The sequence below is a fragment of the Musca vetustissima genome, unplaced genomic scaffold (genome assembly GCF_032173495.1).
Source record: "Musca vetustissima isolate MV318-11 ecotype Yass unplaced genomic scaffold, APGP_CSIRO_Mvet_v1 utg1603, whole genome shotgun sequence".
Taxonomy (NCBI): Eukaryota; Metazoa; Arthropoda; class Insecta; order Diptera; family Muscidae; genus Musca; species Musca vetustissima.
The window spans coordinates 548,271-575,467 of record NW_026884791.1 but is presented as its reverse complement, the minus strand read 5'-3'; the positions used below and the strand labels follow the sequence as shown (position 1 = coordinate 575,467).

The 27,197-nt window shown below is 35.4% G+C and overlaps 1 protein-coding gene across 1 annotated transcript; it reads right to left on the bottom strand.

The window, feature by feature from the left end:
* Positions 1-306: 306 nt before the first annotated feature.
* On the bottom strand, positions 307-25,968 carry LOC133331795 (serine-rich adhesin for platelets). Its single transcript, XM_061540166.1, has 5 exons — positions 25,264-25,968; positions 16,217-16,498; positions 15,766-16,144; positions 15,027-15,668; positions 307-876 (listed from the first exon to the last, which is right to left on the bottom strand). The coding sequence occupies exons 1-5, from the start codon at positions 25,932-25,934 to the stop codon at positions 307-309; spliced, it is 2,544 nt and encodes an 847-aa protein (XP_061396150.1). The 5' UTR covers positions 25,935-25,968.
* Between the last annotated feature and the right edge of the window lie 1,229 nt (positions 25,969-27,197).

Here is a 27,197-nt window from a genome sequence, read left to right as displayed (position 1 = left end):
CGAAGTTGCCCGAAATTGTTGTTGGAAGTTCGTCGCCTTTCAAATAATTCTTTTAATGCTGTTAACAATGCATTAGAATGAGGTGACATTTTCTTCATTGAGATGGACTGGAGAGTTTTCCGCACTGGTAATTTAAACACCACCACAATTATGTCATTGAATCCGTTACGACATTGAATGGAGAAAATAAAATTAACCCTTTAAAGTTTAAAATGCAAATATTTTCATAGTAAAAGGAAACGTGTCATGTAGAATAACTATTATGAGGTCCTGCCGAAATGACTGCTTGAAAATATATATGAACTACTAGCTGGAGTTGGGGCCATTATTGTCGTCACGATTGCTGATTTTGTATTTGTTGTTGTTGCTGCTGCAGCTACTATAATTAGTACAAATTGTATTGGATTTATTTTGCGTAGATTGTGAAAAAGTGGCAACATTTTTTTGACAACGTATATCGCCGGTGTTTTCTGCTGCTGAGACATTTGTATTTGTCGTTATTGTCTTTGTTGTTGCTGTTGTTGTTGTACTATCGGTTTTATCCGATGAACTATTATTGTTGCTGCTGCTGTTGCTGCTGCTATTGGTATTGATTTCATCGCTGCCGCTCAATGTTGCTGACTTTGGTTGATAACTGTTGGCAGCATTCTCTGCCATGGCTGAATTAGGCGGTGTGATTCCAGCTGCCGTTTGCAAGGCAAGCATTTGTTGTGCTTGTGCAACACATGCTACACAGGGACATGGGCCGCCAAGTTTTTTCGCCAGCATTGAACGTAGCTTTAGTGCTGGTCCCAATTTCATGCCCAGTGAATTGACCAGATGATCTTCCGTTAGTAGTGGTAGCCCAGATCCATCAATACATTGATCGCGAAAATGCTGAAATGAGTGCATAGAGAACAGAAATGTTAATTACTACACGTCCACATGCCAGTGGCAATATAGAGCAAGAAATACAAATTAAATGAATTGCTAAAATTATCTATTTGTTTAAAAAATACGAGGATCGATAAAAGTTTTTGACAAAATATTAACTCCAGGCTCGTATCTATAAGAACCGAAAGGCAATTGCACAATTCGATTGGAAATTTTGGTTAAGACTGACAATGAATCTATATTCAAAAATGCTAGCGAGGAGGTAACTGATTTTAACTCAAAATACCATACAATTGAAGTTAAGTTTAGAAGAAACATAAATTCCAATTTTCTCTCAGTTCCGTCGAAAAAATGGTGCTGTAACCTTCAAAATACCCTAAATTGCAGGATACGATTATATGAAAACATTTGCATTGACCCATGAAGTACCCTAACTATTAAATTACAGTTGGTTTTGATCTTATGTGGGACTATACCAAATCCTATGTTACAGAATAATACAATTCGTATGGCATATATTGTTACGGGGGTCCAGTATCCAGTCGCGAAAATACAAAATGGCGGGTTGTTTTGCGTAAATTTCGCATATATTGCTAAATAATGTTATCCATTTCGCTGTTTCAAAAATATAGAAATGGAAATCGACATCTGTAGTTAAACCATTTTTTATGTATATGGCACCAGCCTTTTAAAAGAACGACAATACCACAGCTATCTCAATAAATTTCTATACATTTTGAATTGTTCGATCTTTATGCTAAAACTAAGTTCTATTCAAAAATATTTATATATTAATAAAATATTTAAGTTTAAAAATTAAATTTAAGACATTTGAGGGGACCCCCACCCCATTCACGGGTCCAATTTTTTTTTTTTTTGAATTAATTCGAATCTACACTAATTCAAGAATGTCCCTACAAAATTTCAAGTGAACATCTCAAGAACTCTTGGAGACATAGCCGATTTATTGTGTCATCATCAAGTGACGGCTTCTCAAACTTTAAACGCGTTTTTCTCTTTTGCGAATGGCGGGCACGATAACTCAAAAATTAATAACCCAATCGATTCCAAATTTTTATATGTTCCTCTGTGAGTGTATAGCTATAGTATGAACTAGGATAAATCCAATCGGTGAAGATCTTTCTTTATTTTTAACATAGTTTGTGGTCAAAAATCGGCGATTTTCCAGTAGTACAAAATGAAAAAATTCGCTGTAGCAAACATAAATTTACTGTGGAAAAAATCATTTCGGGGGGAGCCCGGGCCTCCCCCTGCGTACGTCCATGCTGCATGTAATATAATATATTAATTATAATATGTAATTTTTTAAAAAATTTATTTAATCAGTCATTTTTCCCAAATGTTCACTAAATATAACCATCTTAAACATTTTATCATGTTGTTCGTGGGTTGGCACTTTGTTTTGCCTGGGTCACTAGCCAAGGTGTTTGAATTGACCACTCATTGTGTGTGTGGTTGATATTGCTGTTTACTGAATGCCATTTGCTGGAAGTGCATGTCTAACTTTCACGGCCACTTAAAAAAAAGACCTGAACTTGTTAAAATGCATTCAACGATTACTTTGATCTGAGGATGTGTACACTATACTAGAGCGAATACAGTCTACCTACCCACCTGCTGGTTGCAATATAAAGGCTGATTTCAACCGATCCACACAACACTCGAAAGCTAAAGAAAAATAACTAAAAAGCGATGTATATTAGCTAAACGAAACATAGGTTGGATTTTATGAATTTTGGAAAATTAATTTCTTAAATTCTATGAATTTAGGAAAATTAACGCTGTAGGATTTAACACCAATTATTGGTATGAGATTTAAAGAACGGACAAAATTATTAAATTATGTTAAATGTACTCAAAAAATGGAAGGTAACTGTCAAAAAATACTTTATATATTTATAAACATTTTATTAACCAGTATTATCTGTTTTTTACATATATTTGTTATACCTTATATAGATGTGGTTGCAATTTATTATTAAAGAATTTATATTTACAAAAAAAAATAAATAAAAAAATGAAAAAACTATTAAATTTACAAAATACAAAAATCCACTTATCATTGTTAAATTATAAACCTATACTATCAGAGTTAAACGATATTCAAAAATCTGCACTAAAAATATATATTATAGTATCGCAAATTGAGCTTTGAAGTATAAAACCATGATAATGTCATCATCCGATACCATTGAATATAACCGTGTTTTTAATTCTCCAACATAGAATGCGAAATTTATCTAATATATATATATATATATATATATAGAGAGAGCATCTACATATAGTATAATTTGTTCAACAAATGAATTTTCTAAATTAATTGATTTTTATTTTTCGCCAAACCTATTATTATTTGTTAACCTCCCTAATACATTTTCAACAATACATTCAAGACAAAGGCTTCTGTAATTGTTGCATACTGCATGCATGTGTGTGTGTCTCTGTATGTGAGTTGTGGCATGCTGTTATGCCATAGATGTTGTACTTTGTTCATAGCGTTTGATTTTGATCGCGTGCTCTTTACAATATACTCCAATCGGTCTCGTCCAACGTTAAGACTTCTAAGGCGTATAGAGCACGCGCGCAACTTCTTTTTGTGCTAAAAAAACATGTTTGAAGAACATTAAACGAGTTATTTTCATTCTCAATGGAAATGTGGATACAATGCCTACGATGGAAAACCTCCACAGCGAATTTCCGAACCAAACAAAGAAATGGGAAATCGGCGATGATCTGGTTTTATAGCTTGCTGTCGTCTTGGCCATAATTGACAGTGTTGGTGGCTGAAAATGGCAAGAGCAATAGACTTTCGTTGAAAACTGAGAGAAATTTTGCCATGATTATCCACAAGAAGAAGAAGAAGAAGAAGAAGGAGTTCAAGAAAAAAAATCATATTTGACCGAATATGGTAATAAATACTTGTTGAAGATATTTGGCCAATAAACGAATGCCGGTGGTGATCGCAATTCAAGGACTGCGTAACATTTAATATGCAAACGTAGATATTTTAATGAGGTTGAGTCTAAGTGAACATTTCAATGCAGGCACACACATACTAGGATTTTCGCTTACAATGGATAGATCTTTAAGGGGCTATAGTGGAGATTTTGAAGAAACACAAAAATTGTAGACTGTCCAACATCACATGAACTTGGAAAACGAAATAATTGATTTGAACCTACTCAAATATACATATATTATGGCATTTTATAATTATAATTATGGCATTTTATTTATTCCAACCAACGTTCAAACCTTCGAAAATTCTCGTATGACAACTAGACCAATGGCAAAACACATTCATTATTCCGAAAAAACTGGTCTATTACGAAAAGTGGACATATTTGAAATTTTTTTATAATACCCCTCCAGGCCTTCCCCACAAATTAACAATAATTTATTAAAAATTTATATTTTGCTCAAATTTAGATAAAATTCGATGGTGGGGACTATTTTCGCAAGTCTCCTCTACATATTGTCAGAGAAAAAGCGAAATGGGTCATCGATTTAATTCAGAATATATACTCATAAGCTGTCACAAAACGGCGTAATATTTTTCAACCATTTTTTTTAAGGATTACGTATCCTTTCTCATTACTTAACAAAACGTTTCCTAAATGATCGAATTTTTGTGTTATTTCGACTATTGCAATAATCAAAATAAGAAATATCGGCGAAAAGTTATGTCTTTCTGTCAAAATTTTTTTTTCGACAAATTTTATATTTGTCCTCTATTCGAATACCAAACATCCTTGCATTTTATTGTCTCCAGTCAGTTGAAAACCAAAGACAAAGTTGTCCATTGCCATACGATTGAAGGATATTTGTATGTGTTTTATGGCTATTCAAGTGTTTTGTTTGTCCTGTTTGGATGGCCGGCTGGTTGATCATAACTGCCAGTATTAAGTATGAAATTGCTTTGGGTTAGACGCCAAAGATACAATTTTAGATTGTGCGGCCAGTGATGGTTGGGCACATGCGCACAACGAGCACTAAATGTTTGTATATGAGTGTGACCAGCGAACTGGTCGGACGGACATTTGTACTCCCGGGCTTCGGTTTGCTGCAGTACAGCAGCAACTAGAAGACAACAATTGCAACAGGTCACATTGTTCGGTGCTACTCTTTAGACTTTGATAATATCAACAGTGGGCGGTTATGTTGCCACATAGCATCTACTGGGTAATAGTACTGGCATGTACCGAACGGCTTCCCGGCGGCTGTAGAGTGTGCAGAATATTCATCAGAGGCTGTGTTAATGTTAATGGATACCACTTTTGCTTCTGAGGTTGATACTTTGGCTGTAGCCGTTGCCGGTTACCAGTTCCTGGTGTTTCGAATGCCGGTGGTGTACCACTTAATAAGTAATATCGTTTTTGTTGTTGCTGTTGTTATTGTTGATGATGTTTTTTTGTTTCTTACTTCAGCTACTGCTTCGGATGCCCGGTGATCGGTGTTGTTGCTGTTTTTGTTGTTTGGTGCTGCTGATCTGCACGAGGACGAGAAATATGATGGTGCTGGTACCATGACGCTAGTGCCTATAGTGATCTTGTTGATTTCATTTGTTGTACTTGGCCTATGTAGGAACTTGGGGAAGAATAACAGTAACAGCCGCATACACACACACTCTAAGCATTTACATTGTGATTGTGTAGCTTTGCCAGGGGAAGTAAACAACAGCAATCATGGCATGTTGTTCTCCATGAAAACAACATCGACTAGAACCCAAGGAGATGTATTAAAAACGACCGACGGTGGAATGAAAGAACGACCAACCGGTCCTGAAAACCACCACTACCTCTACTTTGTCCCAGCGACCTGACAACACCGTCATACCATGACTTTAACGTAAAGTTCAGCTTGGCATTTGACTTTCGGTTGACTTTTAGCTTCGAGGCATTTCATTTTCCCCGTTCCCGTTGCTGGCTATCTGGCTGGCTGGTTAGCTGACTGGTTGGTCTCTTCAGTTGGCGTTTTTGCCATTTGCTGTTTTTCCACTGAAGTTTATTAACATGATTGCCCTGCTGGATTTCGATGGTAGCATTATTTGTTGCTTTTGTGATTTTAATCCATAAATGAGTTTCCCTAGTCCGCTATATTTTTTGAATCACTCATCTGAAAAACAGCACAAAAGGTTTGCTATCTAGGTAAATTTTAATGTTCTAAGTTAATACCAAAATGCTTTTTTTCCGACATGTGTTTCATTTTGTTATAATTTATTTTAATATTTTGAATTATTTTCATTTTAAAAATTTTTATTATATTTTATAAGCAATGCACTATAAACCCTATGAAATGTTTCTGAGGCAAAAAGTTCAGTAGGGGATGATAGATACCAAGCAACAGCTCTGATTGGCTTTAACATGGAGAATTGTGGATACTGACCACCCCGCGGTGTCACCTGGGGTAGCTATTTTCGTCACCCATTGAAATAGTGAGCTGATATGTGCTGCGACTTCACCCATAAGAACTATAAAAAATGGGTTGAGGCGTCGGGTTAGTTGCCCACACTCGGAAAACCCAACTAACAATAAAAAAGCTAAAATAAAGAAAACCAAACCCCTAATGTTGACGACCCCCGCAAACGTATAAAGGACCACGATCTGCGAATCTGCACTTAGAATGTGCGCACGTTGTACTGAACAGGCGCAGTTTTCGCTTTGGCGGATTACTCAGGAATTACAAAGCCGGTATTATTGCCTTACAGGAAATGCGATGGAAAGGAACAGGCGTAAGTAAATCAGACGATTATGCATTGTATTATAGCTGCCATGAAACGAGACATGAATTTGGCTGCGGATTTATGGTTAACAGGAGATTTACTCCAGTAGATGAGCGAATCCGTATAAAAGCGAAGTTCTTCTACATCTGTCTTATTTCCTCCCATGCTCCGACCGAAATTGGAAGGGAAAATATATGCAAAAATTGGAAGGGAAAATATTTTTGGCCCCACCGTCGGAAAATTCAGCTTCCACGAAGAAACATCCGACAACGGCATGAGGATGATTGACTTCCTCGCAGTAAAAAAAACATGGTTCAAGCATCTCGATATACACAAGGCCACCTGGATTTCTCCTGATCAATCAACGAGAAATCAAATTGATCATGTTGTGATAGACGGAAGGCATTCGTCTAGTGTTTTAGATCGATGTTCGATCGATACGAGGAGCGAAAATCGATTCATTACCTTGTGGCAGCCACAACACGGAAAGTCGACGTCGAAAAGCTGCAATCACAAAAGGTAGCAGAAGCCTACTCCGCTGAACTTGCCCACTGTCTTGACGAAAGCACTTCTTGTCCCGATAATAGTATAGAAGCGCAATGGCAAAGAATTGCCCATTCCCTACAAACTTCAGCAAAAGCAACACTTGGGTACCAAAAACCACCATCAAGAAACCCATGGTACGATCAGGAGTGCGGTAATGCTACTGATGTGGAAAAACGCAGCGTATAGGGCAACCCTGCAGACAGTAGCAACACGTAATGTGATGGAGAATTGTCGGGAGAAAAGGAGAGAGGAGAAACGTGTTTTCAGAAAAAAGAAGAAAGAAAAAGAAAAACGTGACCGTGAGCAAATCGAGACGTACAGGAGTCAGAATGAAGTCCGGAAATTTTACCAACGAGTAAAACAGTAAATCGAAGGCTTTGGTGCAGCACATATTCCTGTAAACGTAAAGAAGAAAACTGATGACAGATACAGACAGCGTGTTGAGGATCTGGAAGGAGCATTTTGAAAAGCTTCTGGTATCAAATAGTGGTAGTGAAGAAGATACCCCAGAACCAATAAGAGATGACGGTATAGAATGTATACCACCTAGCCAAGATGAGGCCACAATAGCAATTAATCGGCAGCAGGAGCCGATGGGTTACCAGCCGAACTATTCAAGACTGGTGGTCAGATGCTGGTCAGGAGCATGCACCAGCTGATTAGTACAATTTGGCTAGAGGAATGCATGCCCAATGATTTGAACCTCAGCATCCTGTGTCCCGTGCACAAAAAAGAGACAAGACGATATGTGCCAACTATAGAGGAATAAGTCTCCTTCGCATCGCATATAAAGTGCTATTCAGCGTACTGTGTGAACGACTGAAGCCAATGGTCACTGACATTATTGGACCATACCAATGCGGCTTCAGACCCGGCAAATCCACCATTGACCAGATATTCACTCTGATCTTTTTAACATCCTGCTGGAAAAGGTCCTACGATATGGAAAGGTGAACAGAAATGACACTCTGTACACCAAACAACACATGTTACTCGCCTACGCCGATGACATCGATATAATGGGTCGAACATTGCGAGTAACAGCCACATTTGAGCAAATTGAGAAGTAGTCTGCCAATGTGGGTCTGGCAGTAAATGGCGAGAAGACCAAGCCGATGGTATCAATGCGCAAGACGTCCAATATACCAATCAACTGTGGAACTTGAGAACTACAGCTTCGAGGTAGTTAAGGATTTTTTATATCTTGGTACCGCCATAAATAAAACTACTGACATAAGTTTTGAAATTCGGAGAAGGATAGTGATGGCCAACAGGTCTAAGTAAGCAGTTTAGAAACAAGGCCACCTCCCGCCAGACCAAACTCAAACTTTACAAGACGCTGATATTACCCGTGCTGTTATATGGCTCTGAAGCATGGAATATTTTTTTATTTGAAAATAAATTTGCGTTTATATTTTCTGTTTTATAAAAGTGAATAAATTACCTAATTATTTTTGAAGAACTTTTACTATAACTTTATTTTTAATATAGTTACAGGTCATTTATTCAGGTTGTGAGAGATATATGATATACTTTAAATATTTTTCATTTGAAATAAGAATAAATTATAAATGTAGATTAATAATAATTGGTTTGTTCCAGAACCTTTTTTAATAGTAAAGCTAGTAAAAAGGAAATATTTCGAAATCGCTCTCAGAGTACAAAATTATTTAAAAAGTTCGGAAACGTATCAGAAGTTGGCATTGCTGTTTACCATTTTTACTCGTACAAATTTCTCGAGTAAAAAATTTGGGGGTTGAGGAACGGTTTTCGTGTAAAAAGTAGTAAAACTTGTAAATTTAAGAGATTCTTTTATACAAAATGTATAAATAAAAAAGTTTTATAATTTTGTATTATTATTTGTATAATATAAAGAAAAATTAACCCGGTTTATTTTTTTACCTTTCAAGATCCTCATTTCAACGTGGACATATTACCCGAGTTTCTGTAGATGTGATTCTTATTATTATTCAATCATTTTCATAGCTTGAAACAATTAGACTATGCGAAATCCCATATAACTGCAGATTTAACTAAAGGTTATCCATACATTGAAATATTGGCAACCGGTTCAATTTTCAGTTTTTTTGTGGGAGTGTTTATTTAAACAATACGAAATATATGTATATAAAATAAAAAGAGAAGAATCAAATGGAATAGAAATTTGATGTGCCAAGAACACCGATTATGTCATTGGCATCGTCGACATTGAATTTCCTGAATATACATAATAGCTAAAAGGTCACAATCTAGAAGAGAAGCATCAGTGGGGAGGGGGGAGTAAGCTGACTATCGGTTAGCAACAAAGTAGCTCAGTAGCTCGGCAACCAACTGCGCTATGCATAAGATTTAGTCAGGCAAGACGGCCATTAGTAGTGACAATACTTTATTGACACATCTACCTTGCGTGTCCTCCTCCCTCCCACCAATCAACCCCCCACCTCTTTCCATTAGAAGGTATTCCGTGTGCATTTGGCAAAATTTGCATTCGAGTCTGTTCACCTGAGGTGAGTTGTCATAAACATTATTGAGAATCGTTTGTGTCTAGAATTTTTATGTCTAAATATCAAACAGGTAACATGGAGCATACGCTCCACAATACGGGTTTGAGAATGAACCTGATCACATTTCACATTTCTCGCCATGCGCGTGGAATGACACTAGCACACACTCGCACTTATACCAGCATATGTAGGCAAACAGTACGTACACACACCCATATACACACATGCAAACAGGTTGGATTTCTTTTCGCCAAATTCTGTCTTTAAATACACAGCAAAGTAAAGCAAAAATCACAGTACTTTGAAATAAATCGCAAGAGTTTATGGGCCCATTAATGTCTTCATTTGCATTCCGACAACATCTGACACCTTCTCAGTGAAATGTCAACAGAACACCGATGGCTTAATTAGAAGATGTGGCCATAGCTTAACAATAGTCATTTGACCAGGAATTTATGTTGCACCTAATCAGACAGGTTGTGTCTTGTTTTTGGAATGAGAGAAGTGTGGAAGTCTACGTCCGGGTTTACGATTTGGCGATCATCGCAACTTCACCCAATAATGTTGTAGTACTAATTCAAATGTTCGATTATTTATGTGGTATACTTGTAGAGAGAGAGACCGAGTATCTTGTAGCTCGAAATATAATTTCAAGTAATGCGTCAATGAAGTTTAGCAAAGTTCAATTTGTTCGAACGTCTTGGCAATTTTTCCAATCTTTATGGGTAAATCCGTTAAAATAGACAAAATCAGTATCCATGTTTTTTTGTACAGTAATTTTTTAAAATGTAACAAAATAATTTTCTAATGATTTAATAGGCTGCAGAATTTAAAGTTCAATATTATTATTTGCTATAGTAGCTCTCTGCCCTAGATCTGCCAATATCAAGAGCTAAAGTTTTTTATATTTTATTACTAGTCCGTACATGTTCGAGAGTAGTCTACATCGACAAAAGTTTTAGTGTATATATATGCAGAAAATTATCAATTTTCTGTAGTGACCTCTATAGGTGGTAAAAAATTAATGGAAAGGCAGAATAAGTCCACATATCAATGTAGATGAATTTGAATTGTTGTTCTTGTTATTCATACATAACGCCTATATAGACTTTTGACGTGTCAAACCTATCCACCGTTGTCATGATTGATCTCTTTTTCTGTAAGAGCCACGAGCAGGAATGGCCGTATGACGATTTGTTTATGCTTTCGGCTGTTACAAAGATGTAAACATACAAAAATGTCATTTATTTCAATAATTACGAAATGTACAGATTATCTAATATTTAGTGCCTTAATAGTGCCGACAAAGTAGTAAACTATTTTGAAAATAAATTTGAAAATGGTATTGGTTTCCGTAAAGCGTATGTAATTTCCAATTTCAAAAATTCAAAAAACTCTCAATGGTTCTGGATAGGTTTCCGACATTTGTATGAAATGTATGTCGTTTACGCCACAGCCTTTGACGTGCCATCTCTGGCCACGAGTCATTCGATAAGTCATTCTTATGGGCGATAACTTCAACTGAATACGAGGACATGCCGATAATTATACAGAATTAAATGAAGAACAATATTTTCAACATAATATTTTAACAATGTTTGTATCACACCCGAATCTGAGATTTGTTAAAATTCGACTTCATTTCACCTGAATCTCTGTTCAAGAATCCATCCATCCACTGCCAATATTACAAACTACGAGGGAGGAAAAACATCATGAAATTATTGATCTGCCCTCGTATGTATATATTACTGCAGAGACCGACACGAGTAGGAGAAAATATAACCTGAAGTGAACTGATTTGATTTGTGTCGCTTAGTCTTTCAAAGACTCACACACACATACACTTGCTTACGTACATAGCTTAGACTATGAATGTCAGTTAGCCATACAATCGACGTATTGTCGTTGCTCCCGATGCCAGAAAAAAAAATAACCTGAGTTGGCGGTGCAATCTGGATGACATGGGCGTGTTTGTGTGCATGTGTTAGTAATCCAATGACTTTTAACATTCTAGGAGCCACTTTAGCTATGCTGAGACATCGAACTGCTGATGAACTGGATCTTCGGCTACGGAATGAATAGTTTGCAGGTCGAAAGCCTCTGCCAAAAGTGGAAAACGACTAGAAAAAGAAAACAACAAAACTGTCGATTGATTTTCCAGCAATGTTGTCAACAACAAACTAGTTTTGTCGTTGTCATTGCAGAACTTCAAATTAGTTATTGCATCCTGCTTGTGAATGACAGCCATAAAAGTGTTGTTGCTCCAGTTTTAATGGAACGTCGTCCCTGATCAACGCATTCCGCTACGATTCTAATGCATTCTCTGCGTAATGTTGCTGATATTGTGAGTCCACATAACCATGACAGATGCGTTGTGTGTTTATTTGAATGGAAGATCATAGAGAAACATGTATGTGTGCAGTTTCCAGTTTCATATTTCGTCCCTGTAACCAGAACATCGCTTCAAAAAGTTTTTTTTTCATATTAAAATATTTTTTTTCATATATTAACGGGACATTATTGATAATTTCGGATGATCAACTGAGAACTTTAAAAGAAATACATATACCTATAATAAATTTAGTTTTTTTTTTCAAAAGTAGGAGATAGAATTATACATTCGATTCGATTAGTGAATATGATGAAAATCTCCAAAATATCAAAAATGGTCATTTGGCAATTTGAGACTAACTCAAATTGAACCATACAAAGATTCACAATCGTCCAACGCGTTCAAATTATCGAAAATCGAAATACATATCGTGCACATCGTTATTTTTACTGCCAATTTAACCCAGATCAAACATTAATTAATATTAACATTAATAACATTAATATTAACGCATAAATATTTTGTTTATAAATAATTATTTTAGAATAAAATTTAGATTTAGCATGAAGCGAGTATAGAACGAGATACAACAATTTTCTGCCATTGGCATTGTTATTATTGTTGTTCTTGACGGAGGCACCTATTGTGTTAATTGTCCCAAAGGTCTGCATTTAAATGCATTCAATGGACTTAAGAACCATTCCAATTTTGAAATAAAATTACCTTTAGGTTCATTTTCCTCAATAAGCAGGTTCGAGGTTGTATTTCTTTTTGGCCGTACGACCTTGCAGTCGAAAGAAAATATGAACAAAATCTTTACATTTTATCGAACTTGATAATTATTTCAGTTTTGGATATTCTGAAAATGTTCATTGGAATGATTAGGCTTTCGTTTCAATGTCACCAGTTATGGCAATTTTGGTCCACAGTTATGATCGATGAGACATTTTACGTCGTTGACGATGTTTAACATGTCCTGAACGATGTTTTTGCTCACAATGCAATTTCAATTTTTGTGTATCAGAACATATATATCACCTATATTTTATTAATATCGCTTACAACGACTATAGTTTATAACGACAAAATTCGTCGGTCCCTTGACCGTTGTTGTTTCGACAGAAGTTGCAAAACGTGCCTAACATTCCCAAAATACCGAATATTGAGGGGTAACTTGATATGAAGATGGTGTCCCGAAAGTTTGGTCAATATTAATAATTTTTAATTTAAAACATTGGGAATAAAAACAACCCAATTGCCGCCAATTCGGTTGAAAATACGTGCCCAACATCCCCGAAATATATTTTTTAAATACATTTATTTTTGACGCTCTTTGCTATCTGGGAAATACTTGTGTGAGTATCGTGTTGGTGTGGATTTCTCATGTTTTCAAGAAAAGTCAAAGTTTTGTTCACCTTTTCTCACCATTCCAAATGACATTGTGCGAATTTGTGCATGCGGAACAACATCGTGAAATTGGAGCAACATTACAAAGGTGTGACATTGGCTAGAGTATGCCTTTTGCATTGCATTACGTGGGGGCCGGGGTCTGGCAGTTAGCATTACCAAATGTGTGAATGTGTGCGTACGCGTATCTGTTGCCCGCAGAATGAAACCCAAAGGCCATTACTTGTCAATGTGGCTGTGTGGCGGTTGTGAGCTTCAAATGCCATTGTGACCATAAATTTAATACGTCTATCCCCATGTGCTGACTATACCTAGGCAGACACACAGACAGGTAGGCAGGCAGAATGGCAGGCATGTGATATACTTATGTTTACGTTTGTCCATGCAGTTGATAAAGTCTAATGGTTTTAAATACGTATCGCAGATTGTGAGCTGATTTTCTGGTTTCAGTGTTATTAGCGAAACCAGACTATGTAGCGCATGTGTGTGCGCGCCATTGCATTTCGAGTACCTCGGTCTTGGTCAGTTTGTCGGCCTATCTACTAACAATGTAAGAAATACATGTGGGTAAAGGCTTCATCTCAGAGGTTATTTACTCAAGCATGCCAAGATACATACAAAGGCCAACGAGCTATCACAGATTCACAAGCATAACTTGTACTCGCATTCGAATAGATCAGATAGGTGAACACCGTCTGGAAATGAAGTCAACCTAACAAACCATCACCTTGGTAGGTTTTGGAATAATATATGTTACCATTGGATGGATGGAAGAGAGAAAACTATCTGCTAGATGGAGCTTAGAGTGTTCCATATGGCTTTATTGGATATTTGGAATGAGGGGTGGAAAATTCCTCATGGGGATGAAAGCCTTGGCGAGTATATTAAGAACATAGAATGTAAAATTTGCCATACACAGTGATTGTGTTATCCATTGTGTATCTGTAAATATTGTAAATAGTAGTTTTAAGATTTGTTTTTGTTTTTTAATTTTTAATTTTAGCTTTAAGTAATTTACTTTGCCCATTTTTGTTATTGAATTTTTTGGGGCCTTATTTATGTATGCATATAAAATGTTTTTTGTATTAGTATCGGCTAGTAGTATAACTACAGCTATTTTATTTTTATGTAGAAGGTAGCGAATAGCCACACGTTTATTTATTTATATATAATTTAGCAGTAAGCCATACTGTATAGTTTGTAAGAAGTATATCAATAAAACATGGCTTAGCCAAAATCTGAAAATTTGCCATAGGTCAAGTTTCAGAGTCATGTTTTTCGTTCTCACTATCTTCAACATCTGAATTAAATACCACAATAAGAGATCTTTTAACATCCAAATACTCCAAATATAGATTTCTTAAAGACATAAAATATTCGTATATTTCCATCGGCCTTTTCCTTAAAATTATAGATGATAAAAAACTGTTCCATTCGTCTGAAATATTTACCATGTTAATAACATGTAATCGCGGGAGACAGAACCTTATTCCTACGTCTTTGAATCGGAACTACAGATGAGAAAACCTATTTCAATCATCCGATAAAAATTATATGCCGATCAATTGAAAGCTAAACCCATTGCTATTTACATGGAATAAATTGATCTGCTTACCTTAACATATTCTGCACAAATGTCGATGCTTCCGACAAATGCACAAACATCGTCCACCGTCCATGAATTCACTTCTTCACTGTGTGCCTGACACTTTCGTGTATTTATGACAGCAGGAGAACTGGAAACAGCTGTCGTTGTGGTCGTTGTTGTTGATGTTGTCGATGGTGTTGCGCTTGGACTCGATGGGCGATCACTGTGGGGCGGGGGAGATGGCGATGTGCTAGTGGTAGGCGTCGAGTTACGCCGCTTTATGCTTGCATCTAAGAGACCTTCAGAACTACTTTGGCTTGATGTATTGGACTCGATTTTAAAACGCTTCGAGGCTGGCGGCTGTGAACTGAGGTCCAGTGGTGAGGCAGTTCTCTTATCTCCAGCACTCTTGCCTGGGGCATCGTTTGCCGTACCAGATGTTGTGTTTGTTAAATTTGCTGAACGTGGACTAGATTGGCTTGAGACCTGTTGCTGTTGTTTCTGCACTTGTGCTGAATAAAGTAAGGCGGGCGAAATGAATTGGGCGGCTTGCTGTAGAGCCATATTTAAGGTGGGACTGGGCGAAGGCGAAGCATTCGATGAGCTTCGTTTTGAAGTCTGGTTCATTTGTAAAATGTTGTGCATTTCATTTTCTTTAGCCGCTCGCGCCTAGAAGAAAGTGTAAAATAGTTGGGTATATGATCAAAACGTTCCTGTGACTTCTAAGTTGAAGAAAATACGTATATAATTATGCAACAGTACTTACCAAGGTTATTAGCGCTTGTGTGCTGCTCATGTCAATAAGCGGTGGTAAAATGCCTTGGGCGAAGGGTAAACTGGATAGGAAAGATGTCATGAAGGGTGAAACACTACCGCCACTGGCTGTATTGGCAGCAGCAGCAGATGCAACCGCAGCTGCCATTTGATTTTGTTGCGATTGGCTTAGAGAAGTATCGGCCGGCGATATTGCTCCCGATGACAGAGGCGGTGGCGGAGGCAGGGTGGATGTTGTCGTAATCGAAATTTCCTTGCCAATCGAAGTTGATGGTGGAGGATAGGAGGTTTTCGATGAGACCGACGATGTCTTTTTGGTTGCATTGTTTATTGTTGTATCAAAAAACGTTTGACGTCTAGAATTGCTGGAGCTGTAACGAAATAATTCAGAAAGACATTGAAGGCGCCCCCGGAGAATACTAAAATCGCTGGGTTGTACTTACTCTGTGGGATTCGTGTTATTGTACTTTGCCGCTAAGCATCTCATGAAATCCGAATAGTTACGCGTTGAAAAATCGCTAGGCAGCGCAGCAGCGGAATTGCTAATTCCAGCACTGGGGAAATTTATGTTGTTCTGACGAACCGATGATGAAGCTGCCTGTTGGATGCTGTTTAATAAATTTGTAGAGAGATTATGCATGGGTACCACAGTTTCGGATGGACTGCTATGGACCGAATGTTGCGGTGAGGGGCCACGAAAAGACGAAGGTGTTGTACTTCGTGATCTGAAAAACAAATAAGAAACTAAATGAACATCTTCCAGTACGGATACAATAAGTCAAATTAAATTTCTGAAGTTCAAAATTTCGCTTTGAGTTACACCCTTCACCTTCGATATTGAGGTTTATCCCCATTTCAAATAGGGTTTAAAACTAATTTGTTGGTCGTCCCGAGTGGCGACGCTTTTATAAAACTGGAAAAAGTTCCATTTGATTTGGCCCGAGCTGCATAACCGGATTACTTGTTATCTTGTGCATAAACAAATGTTCTATGGATAAGGAAATACATTTGGGGCTCAAAGGGTTAATTTCGTATGTATTGAAAACTGATTTGTTATACTACGTCACGCGTCTGACACACTTTTGCCATTTTGGGTCATTGTACCAAAAAAAAATATTAACTTATGACGTCAATGACATTTCTTTCTCGATTTTTGTGGATTTACCAAATTTGATTGCCGTTTTATGTAACTATCAATAATTTTCGAATTCTTTTTCATCAATACACCGCATTCTATAATAACTAATTTAGTAAAAAAATCGCAACATATTTAGAAAGCTTACAAAAGCGGTTTGAATATATGGCATGAACTCAACTTTGCGGCTTTTGACCTCCAAAGTCGCATAAAATTCCAATTTCCATAACTAAAGAATCATATCATAATTTTATGACACAGGGTGGAGCTCGTCTATAATCTGTTTTTATCGCTACAGATTTCCATGGTCGGTTCAATAGAATATCAGTCATCCAACGAAGTAGCAAATTTTATGGTAGCAATTTTATGATGGCTCCCTGAAGACCTGACATTCTATACAAAAGTCATGTGTAGGTGTTTTATGCAAAATACAAGTGTGTGTATGTATATGTCTTTTATTTTAATTCCTCAAAATAATTTTAATACAAAAAATAACAAATTCTTCAAAGTGATGAAACGCGCGTGTGTGTGCATGTTTGATTTTTAGTTTGGAATGCATGGTACCTTAATCTCAATAAATATCAACAGTTGCAGTTGCACTAAATGTACATAAAAAACCTACGTAATTCCGGTAGAAGACCATTAATTGTGTATGGCGTATGAAATATTGAAAACACCAAAATGTTCGTGGATTTCGAATACTACCTGAAATATTTTGAAAAGATCGACAAATAAATAGCTCAGAATTAGTTTTTCAATTGATATATTAGCTGCTTAGGAGCGGAGCATAACTGGAAGTCAAATATTTCTGACACCTTATTTTAAAAGTTTTTACGTGGGATGTAAACAATTCTAATTTGAATATTCGATCTAAATAGTAATCTTAAATTAATTATATGTTTTAAATTACATTAATTTATGTTTTTACTAATTTTATGCGAGTTTGTTAATGTAGTATCTATTGTGTCTAATCCAATTTAGCACGTGTCGTGTTATCTGTTTGTGACGTATAATATTAAAACAACAAATTATTCATAAAAAAAAAACAAGTAAAAGAGTCAGTCGGTGATTATCGGTTATAGTCGAATAGTCGGTAAGTCGGTCGGTATATACCCTCACCCTATGGTTTGCGAAGGAGGTCTTTGGAATTATACACAGGTTTTATTATTCGTTTTATATAAGGTATATGTTTAATTAAAGATGAGACAGGTCCCACTTCGGACTTGATCTAGGTTTGGTTATGATAATTTGGTTCAAATCGGGTATTCCATTCGCCTAATATTAGATTTATAAATATTGGAAATGTTTACCATTTTTGTGGGAGGTACCAGAAGGAGTGAACCAAAGTATCCCATCTTCTTACTTGATCTAGGCTTGGAAAAGGTAATAGGTTGTGCAAAATTTGTTTCAAATCGGACATTCCTTTAGCCGGATATTGGATTTGATTTATGGGGGAGGTACCAGAAGTAGTGAACCAATGGGTCCCATCTTCCCAAAGTTATAACTATTGAACTGTTTGACCATTTGTAAGGGAGATAGCAGAAGGAGGGGACCAATGGGTCCCATCTTCAAACATGATATAGGCTTGGTAATGGTAATAGGTTGTGAAAAGTTTGATTCAAATCGGACATTCCATTAGCCTGATATTGGATTTATAAATATTGAAAGTGGGGGAGGTACCAGAAGGAGTAGACCAATGGGTCCCATCTTCCTACTTGACTTGAGTTTTGTTAAAATCGGATAGTCCGTTTGCATGTTATTATAAAATTTATTTTTAGCACAATTTTAACCATTTTGTGGGGGAGGTGCCAGAAGGAGTGAACCAATTGGTCCCATCTTCAAACATGATCTAGGCTTGGTAAAGGTAATATGTTATACAAAGTTTGGTTCAATTCGGACATTCCATTAGCCGGATATTGGATTTATAAATATTGACAAATTTTACCCACTGTGAGGGAGGTACCTTCCTACTTGACCTAGGCTTGGTAAAGAAAATAGGTTGTACAAAGCTTCGTTAAAATCGGATAGTCCGCTTGCATGTTATTATAAAATTAATTTTTAGCACAATTTTGACCATTTTGTGGGGGAGGTACCAGAAGGAGTGGACCGATATTGCCCATCTTTGGACTTAAACTAAGTTTGGAAGAAAGATGTGCCAAGTTTGGATGAAATGGATTGTGCGGACTCATTCAAACAGACAGTAGGACAATGGACGGACTAACATGTGTAAATCGACTTCAAATTTTCTAAAACGGATTTGGTCCAAAGAAACATGTGGTCTAAAATCAATATTTCGATGAGGCACATATTCACCGTATCTAAGTGTATATACCCTCATTAGCCAATACAAATATTGTTTTAGAAACATGTCTGTTTTTTATAAGAATACAGCATTTGTATTTTGTTTTAATTCAAAAAAAAGTCAGGAGGTCTAAATGGAGTTTTGTTGTTGTTTTTTTTAACATATAAAATATTATATATTTTATTATGACATTTTATAAGGCGTTAATGCATAGTATATTATCTAATTATTATTAATTTTTCATTGCATACCATCAACAACGATGTTGTTGGTACACTCTAATATCACTATCAAATTCACACATACATAATTATGTCCAAAGGTTTTGTATTTTTTGAATTATGAATACAAATTTGTTGACACCACAGATCTTAACTTCGGATAGGGTATATATATTTTGAAAAAAAATCTACCTTGTCAATGTGACATAATAATTTAATTGATTTCGTTTTAATTTGTGTCGACTATAGATTGAATATATTAATAATCTTCACGCATTGGACCGAAGTTGACACAAGAAATATGATAAGCTTAAGATTTATGTAAATATGCATATCGGTATATTCCACTGGGGCGGTAGTAGTTTTTTGTTCGCATATATCCCATATAAATTTGTTCTTCTTCTATCTAGATAATTCATAGACAAGTTGTTGTTTACAACAACAATGAAATCAGTGTCATTTTATATTATATTACACTAGTCAACGGTTATGTTCTAAGGTGCTTATGAAGCAGGTGGTATATTTTTCTTTTTAGATTCAAAAAAATTGAAAAAAATTGTTGATGGGTCAGGCATTTTTTAAGAACAATTACCACGGCAAGCCATAACGGTCTTAACAATTTCTAACAATGATTTTTTAATACTAATCATGATTTAAACCTATAACCGGCAAACCCGCCTTTAGAGGTTGTGTAGTAAAGTAAATTCGTGCTATGCCGAATTATTTATTAAAAATTATGTTCTAAAGATAAATATTAGTTATTGCTAGGAAAAAATCATTGAAAATTTGCAATCAGTTGTTAAAATATGTGAATAAAACAATTGGCATGCAACAGGGTTAACTGGGTTGTAGCCAAAACGTAAAACAAAAACTAATTGAATTGGTGTGGTATCCCTTACTTATAGTGACAGAAGATGCTCGACGGCCCATAAAATGTTCCACATTACAAATCATTAGTTTATGGTTATTATGTGGAAACCAAAAAAGATATAGGAATGTATTTTTATTCGTTGAATTGTGAATACAACAACACAACAAATAATGTTAACCTGTCAGCGGGACATATTTAATTGATTTAGTTTTAATTTTGTTGACTTTGATACCGAATATGCATATCGGTATATTCCACTGGAGGGGTAGTAGTTTCATTTCGCATAAATCCCATATAAAAAAATTTTTAAAAATTATTCATGAGGAAATTCCATACAAAAAAGCTGCAAAGTCTTTATTATATTACACTAGACATCAGTAAAATATACAAATATAAACAAAGAGAAAAAGATGAAAATGAAAAGTGGGTACTTCAAAACAATGCCTTTACAATTATAGGATTTTCACAAAGAAAGAGCCAAGTAAATGTGTTGCAACAAAACAGCAAATACTATGCATATACATACATATCTTTATATCTTTTACATGCCGCAAATCTCAAAATATCAATTGCAAGAGGATGTAAATCTGACGTTTATATAATATTTCGCTTTATGGTTTCCTTTTAACAAAATGATTAAATTAATATATGCTCAAAGGTCACCTGTATCCCATCTCGTTTCAAAATGTGTAGAACAGTGCAAAATTCAACTCTGACTTTAATGTCTCTGATAACGAAGTATCTTCATAATTCACATTGACTGATTAAAGTGGCCATACATATGAATTAATGTTAATGTGTATCAGATTGTGACTTAATGTATGCCTGTTTGTGTGTGTGCGATTCTTTCGTCAACAATAGCATAATTTATAACTTTACGATATTATCGTTTAGCATAAATAAGAGCCATTCATATTCCATTGTGACCTATAGTGTGTTTAGACAAACAGTGGGATTAGCATAAATTAACAACTTCCATCGACACCGGTAATAAAATAACACACATTTATCGAGTGGAATCGTAGGTAAGTATCGTCCGTCATTCATAGAAAACAACTAAAAGGTGAACTAAGAAAATGTCGAATTTTTGTTAGAACATCACGCTTAAGAAATTATTATTTATTATGATTTGAACAAGCAAAAACTAAAGACGGATATTGTGTTAAAACGTCCTATTTTATTTTAAATAATTGTTATATTTCAAATAATGCACGATTCCTTAATTAAGTAAAATTTCTTTTCAATTTTCTCTTAAAATTAAGGAAATAATAAAAGTTCTTTCGAATTCCGTTGCAATTTTTGGTTTCGGATGTTCCAGTGAGCGGAAATCATACCCGCCGTCGGAATGAATAAAGATTCAAATAAAAGTAAAGTTAAAAATTTTCAAAAGGAAACTTTAATTAAAGACAAAAGAATTACATTTTGAAAAACAATATTTTTTAATGTATTTTATGTGCAGGTAACGTGAGATGAACAATAATAAAGATATTTGAAATTTTTATCAGCGACTGAAAAATATTTGGTAGTTCGGGTTTGCGATGCTATTAAATATTAGGTCTATATTTGACCAATTTCAAATATCTTCGATCTTTATTTTGCTTTCTTACAAAATAAAAGAATAGCAAATGAAAATATATTTATTTAAAATGTTATTGGTAATAATAAAATAAAAGAATTTTGATGGATATCTGGTTACAGTGGAAAGTACAAGTGTACTCATTTTGTGAAAGCCCACTAATATCATATAAAAGGGGAAACATAGTCTTGGCTTGGTCTTTGTAGAACACTTTATTGGTTTCGTTCTTCTCTGTACGCATACTTCTTTTGCCCAGTGTATATTTATGTATTCAGATATTATGCTTGTGTTTGCTCATATAATAAAAATTCTCTCGAGCAATAAATGCGCCCTTATTCTTTCGAATTTAACACACTCGTGTAAATTAACGATTGACGAATAATTTATTCGAAAGAGTTCATGGTTCGTGTTATGTTGATTAATACCTTAACCTTAGGCTGGTCAAGCGACAACCAGGTTAATGATAAAGAAATAACATAAAATTAACTCATGATTTACTTATCAATTTTGATAAGATATTCATGCGGAGGTCTACGGAGGTGGAACATTTTTGTTACAATTATAATAATTCAAAATTGTAACAGTTTGTGGCGAAGTAGCAGAGATTGTGGACCTAATTTGCACTAAATCTATATTTAGTAAACATATTATGCCACGATTAAACCACACAGGATTTACTATTTGCTTTACATATGCATTAATATGTTTTCATCATCAACTGGCCCATATGTAGGAAGAATACAAGAAAAAGTTGCCAATACCAATACCAAAGCAACTAAAACGGCAAACTGGATGAGACCATTTATTCAGTTAAGTTTTTTAAAAATAAATAAATATAAAAAATAAACTTATAGTGAACGTTTTTCAAGAATAAATAGGTAATTTATTCATTAAAATACGCAAAATCTATTTCGAAATATAAAATAATCCGTGGAAAACTAAATTGAACCAATTTTTGCTTGGTCAAACCTAAAGCAACTTTTTGATTTTTGTTTAATAAATAAATTTTGCTTGTAATCGACAGCGTAACCTTTTTGAATATATAAGACGCACAATTTGATCCTTGTATATACTATTCCTCGAATCCTGAACCTTTGGGAAGTGGTTATGTTTATTTGTATGTGAATCTCTTTAGATTTTTCTATTTAAGATACTTCAAAGTTGAAGAACCCAGATTTTTGACTCCCGAAACCAGTTTTTAACATGTTTCGGTGCCAAACAAGCGGTATATTTGCTTCAGCGAAGGGAATTATAGCGTTTTCAGCATTTTGTATAAACAATCCGGTCCATTATTTCATAAATCTTGTAAATAAATCGAACTCCATAAAAAGAAAAACAGCCCAAAACCATTATTGACCCACCTCCATGTTTCACAGTACCCTTGCAATACTGCGGTCTGAGTCTTTCATTTTTGGGTCTTCTCACTGCAAATTGTCTCGTGCCTGTACCTTAAATATTATACTTTAATTCAACCGAGAGCATAATAATTCTCCACTGAGTGGGATTCCAATTGATATCAACTTTTACGAAAGCCAATCTATATTTTTTTGTATTTTTCAGGAACTGAAAGGCTTGCATGTCGGTTTCCGGATATGTAGACCTGTCACCACAGCTTGTCTACGCTTTGTTCTCGAGGTTATATCCAACGATTCCGAAATCCTGAAATCGGGGTTAATTTCTACAAAATTACAACCAATTTGGTGGTAAAAGGCAGCTAAGACTATTAAAATATCTATATTGAAACGAGGGCGTTATATGAGACTATGAAAAAGCATAGATATATATTGAATGTATTCTCCTCTGTATCATCTGATAACCCGAAATTGCCCAACCTTTAATATACCTAAATATACCATGTAAATAGGTCTACAAATGGATGCGTATTTTAAATGTTCTGCAAGTACTTTGTTTTTGCAAAATAGTCTGGCTGAATCCCAGTTTGTTGTTTTTATAAAAAAACAACTATTTTTTTTAGTGGGGAATGTATTGGAAGTACACCAAAATGTACCGAAAATGTGGCGGAACCATACAAACTTATTTTTTAATTTAACTTATTATTATTATTATATTTTATTGTTGATAAACGTCATTCCCGCTAAACTGTTCAGACTGAATTTAGAGGATGCATCAGCTTGCCTATGAATTTATCCTGTGTCCTATTGTGAATATATTTTTTATATCGCAAAAGATCGAAAATGCATTATTTAGACTACTAGAATGTAACAAAATACTAGATATGTTACTAGAATAATCCCTCACTTTCTATTTGCTTTAAAAAAGGCTGTCCCTTTAAACGGCATCACATTGGCACCATAATACTCATGGCGTGTTTAGTATGTGTGTGGTCTTATTTGTCGCATAAGTGTCAGTGTCAGAATTTATTATCCAAACCAGTTGGATAAAATTTAAATTTTTGATCAGTTCATTCAATGAATGGTTAATTGGATATTTTGATTGACTTGTATTTTACAATAAACCATAATATTTATGTTCTTATGTATGTATACATATTTTACGTATGTACATACATAATATATTCATTCTCAAATACATATTGATGTATATATCTGGCACATAGTCTTTATGTATGTAAATAGTCCAAGACACAATATGGCCATCATCATCGCCATCCGTACTTCGCTAACCATTGTCCAAATTTTAACAATTAATCTTCATCTGTCATCGATCCTAACCAAAATCATTCATTCGTTTCAGTCGTGAGCTGGACGTGTTAATTGATAGACCAGCATTATCTATGCTAGGTTGGGCTTTTATGTTAATCGTCTTTATTAAATCATTAGTTATCATCGTGCTGTGTTCGGTAGCATTGTTTTCATCTTCAACGTTTTGTTTTTGTTTTTTTTTTTTCCTATTTGTTGGTGTTTGTTTGTTGGCTTTGATTTATGTCTTGCCAGGCAGGCCTGCCGCCACAAGCTATCCACCTATTTTCTCTAATTTGTCGAGGGTGGCGTTCGAACTTCTGTTTTAAGAAGATGAACGAACAAACGAAAGGTGTTGATGGGTCCATCAATTATAAACTTAGTTATGGCAGATCGAAATTTTGTAATATTCGACTATGTGAATTCTGAAGAGCTTGATTGTATTTTTTTTATACAGTCAAATCAGCTTAGCCGAAGTTCAATAAATCTGGTTTTAAAATACCAGGAAAAAATTTAGACTGTTTTAAATTTTTGAAAATAGCTCCTGCCTCTATGTTATCGGCTCCCTCAGCAAATCATTTTTTATTTAGAGAATTTAAAGAATATTAGGTTCAAACATTTTTTTTTCAATTAACCGAAATTTAAAATTTAACGGTTTGCAAATAAGCGGATTCGATTGGAATATATTTTGTTGATTTTGATTTTAGTTACTTGTTGTTACTTACCTTGATAGGGCCGATTGTAGGTCACCATTTGTCCCGGTGGCGGGACTAAGTCTTTCTCTTTTCACATGATTGCTGCTCAGGTGGATTGATGAAGATGGTGACTGGTGAGGGTGGTGTTGGTGCTGATGCTGGTGTTGGCCAACGGACGATTGCAGGGAATGACTGGACATCTCATCACTGGTGGTGTTGTTGTTGCAGCTGTTGTTTAGGGAGTTTACAATTTGATTTTGACTTAGAACTAGATTGTTGTTGCTGTGACTGTTATTGCAACTATTTGTGTTGCCACTGTTATTGCTGTTGTTGTTGTTGTTATTATTATTATTAATCGACGAACAATTGTTGTTGTTATTTACCATTGCTGCAGCAACGGCAGCAGCGGCAGCTGACGACTCCATAATGGCATCCTTCAGTGAATCGATTTGAGCAGCGGTCACTCTCGGTGACAGGCGTTCATTTTTTACCTTTTCCAAGTAGAGATAGGCAGCCGCAGCTGCTGCCGTTGTGGTTGGCGTGACAGTCAGTACTGGTGGCGTCGTTATCTGGGTAGTACTCAAGTTTGGTGTAGTTGGTGGGGTAGTTCTGTTGCTCGTTGGCTGTTGGCAACTCTTATTGACGCTGTCAATGGAGTTGGTATTGTAGCCGCTCAAAACCAGAGAACGTTCGCTAAGCATTTTATTGCCAATCGACTGTCGGATAAGTAATTTGTGCTGTTGTTTGCCACAATTCGCAATTGAGATGTTTTTATTAGTCTTTGTCTTTGTTATAGATTCTGGTAGATCAATTTCTAGCTCATCTATCAGTGTATCCTTGGCTATATCTGCGTTTGACTTCAATAATTTCTTGCTAATATCATCTGCAATTTGGGAGAGGGAGAGAGAAAAAGGAAAAAATCAAAACTAAATATTAAATAATATTTTTACGTGGGCTTGTAAGAACAAATTATTTGTATGAAGGTAAATAGATGCTATGTGAAGGCAGTGGAACCTAGCATATACAATAATATTGAGGCAATCTTTAATTTGCAATCTAGGAATAACAATTTGGGAACTCAGAAAAGTATATAAAAAAATCAGTAGGATTAAACAGGATACTTCTTTCTCATTTTCGAATGTTTAAAATGTTAACACATTGTGGGGAAAGGAATAGATCAATGTGCAAAGTTTGGATGTCATTATATATTCCTATCGCTTCATATGAGATTTGCAAATGTATATAGCCTTATTAGCACAGAGGCTGAGGGTACGTAGGAAATTTGCATAGAGGCAAATACTGCGCCTTATATTTATGTTATAAAAACCCCGAAATAAAGGTCTATGGTTTCATATTCCTGCACAATTTCGCATGCCGAAAGTTCCTATCCGACTGCCGTTCGATTAAAAACCCTTTCCAAATAAAAATATTTACCGATTTGATCTATTATATTTCTCAATTGCTTGTAGGGTTGTTACCATATTAACGAGTTCAGTGTCACAATGCAAGTCTGCGTTGCTGATTCAGGGGACTTGACACTGTTTTAACCCGAGCTGTGCTAGCCTGACCTTATGGTCACATTCATAAGACGATCAATAAATCATCTGGTGTGAACTACTGATAAACACACCACTGACATTAATGTCATTTGTGAGTTGCAATTGATCCTGTCGAGTATCCTGATAAGAAAAAAGGATACAAATCAAAATTTTGGATTCAGTGACCCACAATCGAGAGACGATGAAAGTTTTGTCCCAAAATTCGAAATAATTACAGCACTATTCGGGTGAATGGATTGGATTTATTTTTTTACTGATTCTGACATTTTAAATACATCTCTTAGAAAACGTCGATTCTATAAGTTTTCAATGTTGACACGTATTACTGTAATTACAGGCAGAGAGTTCGTGACGACGACCATTCAGACAAACGCGATTAGAAAGTCACATGTCAGAGCAATGCGT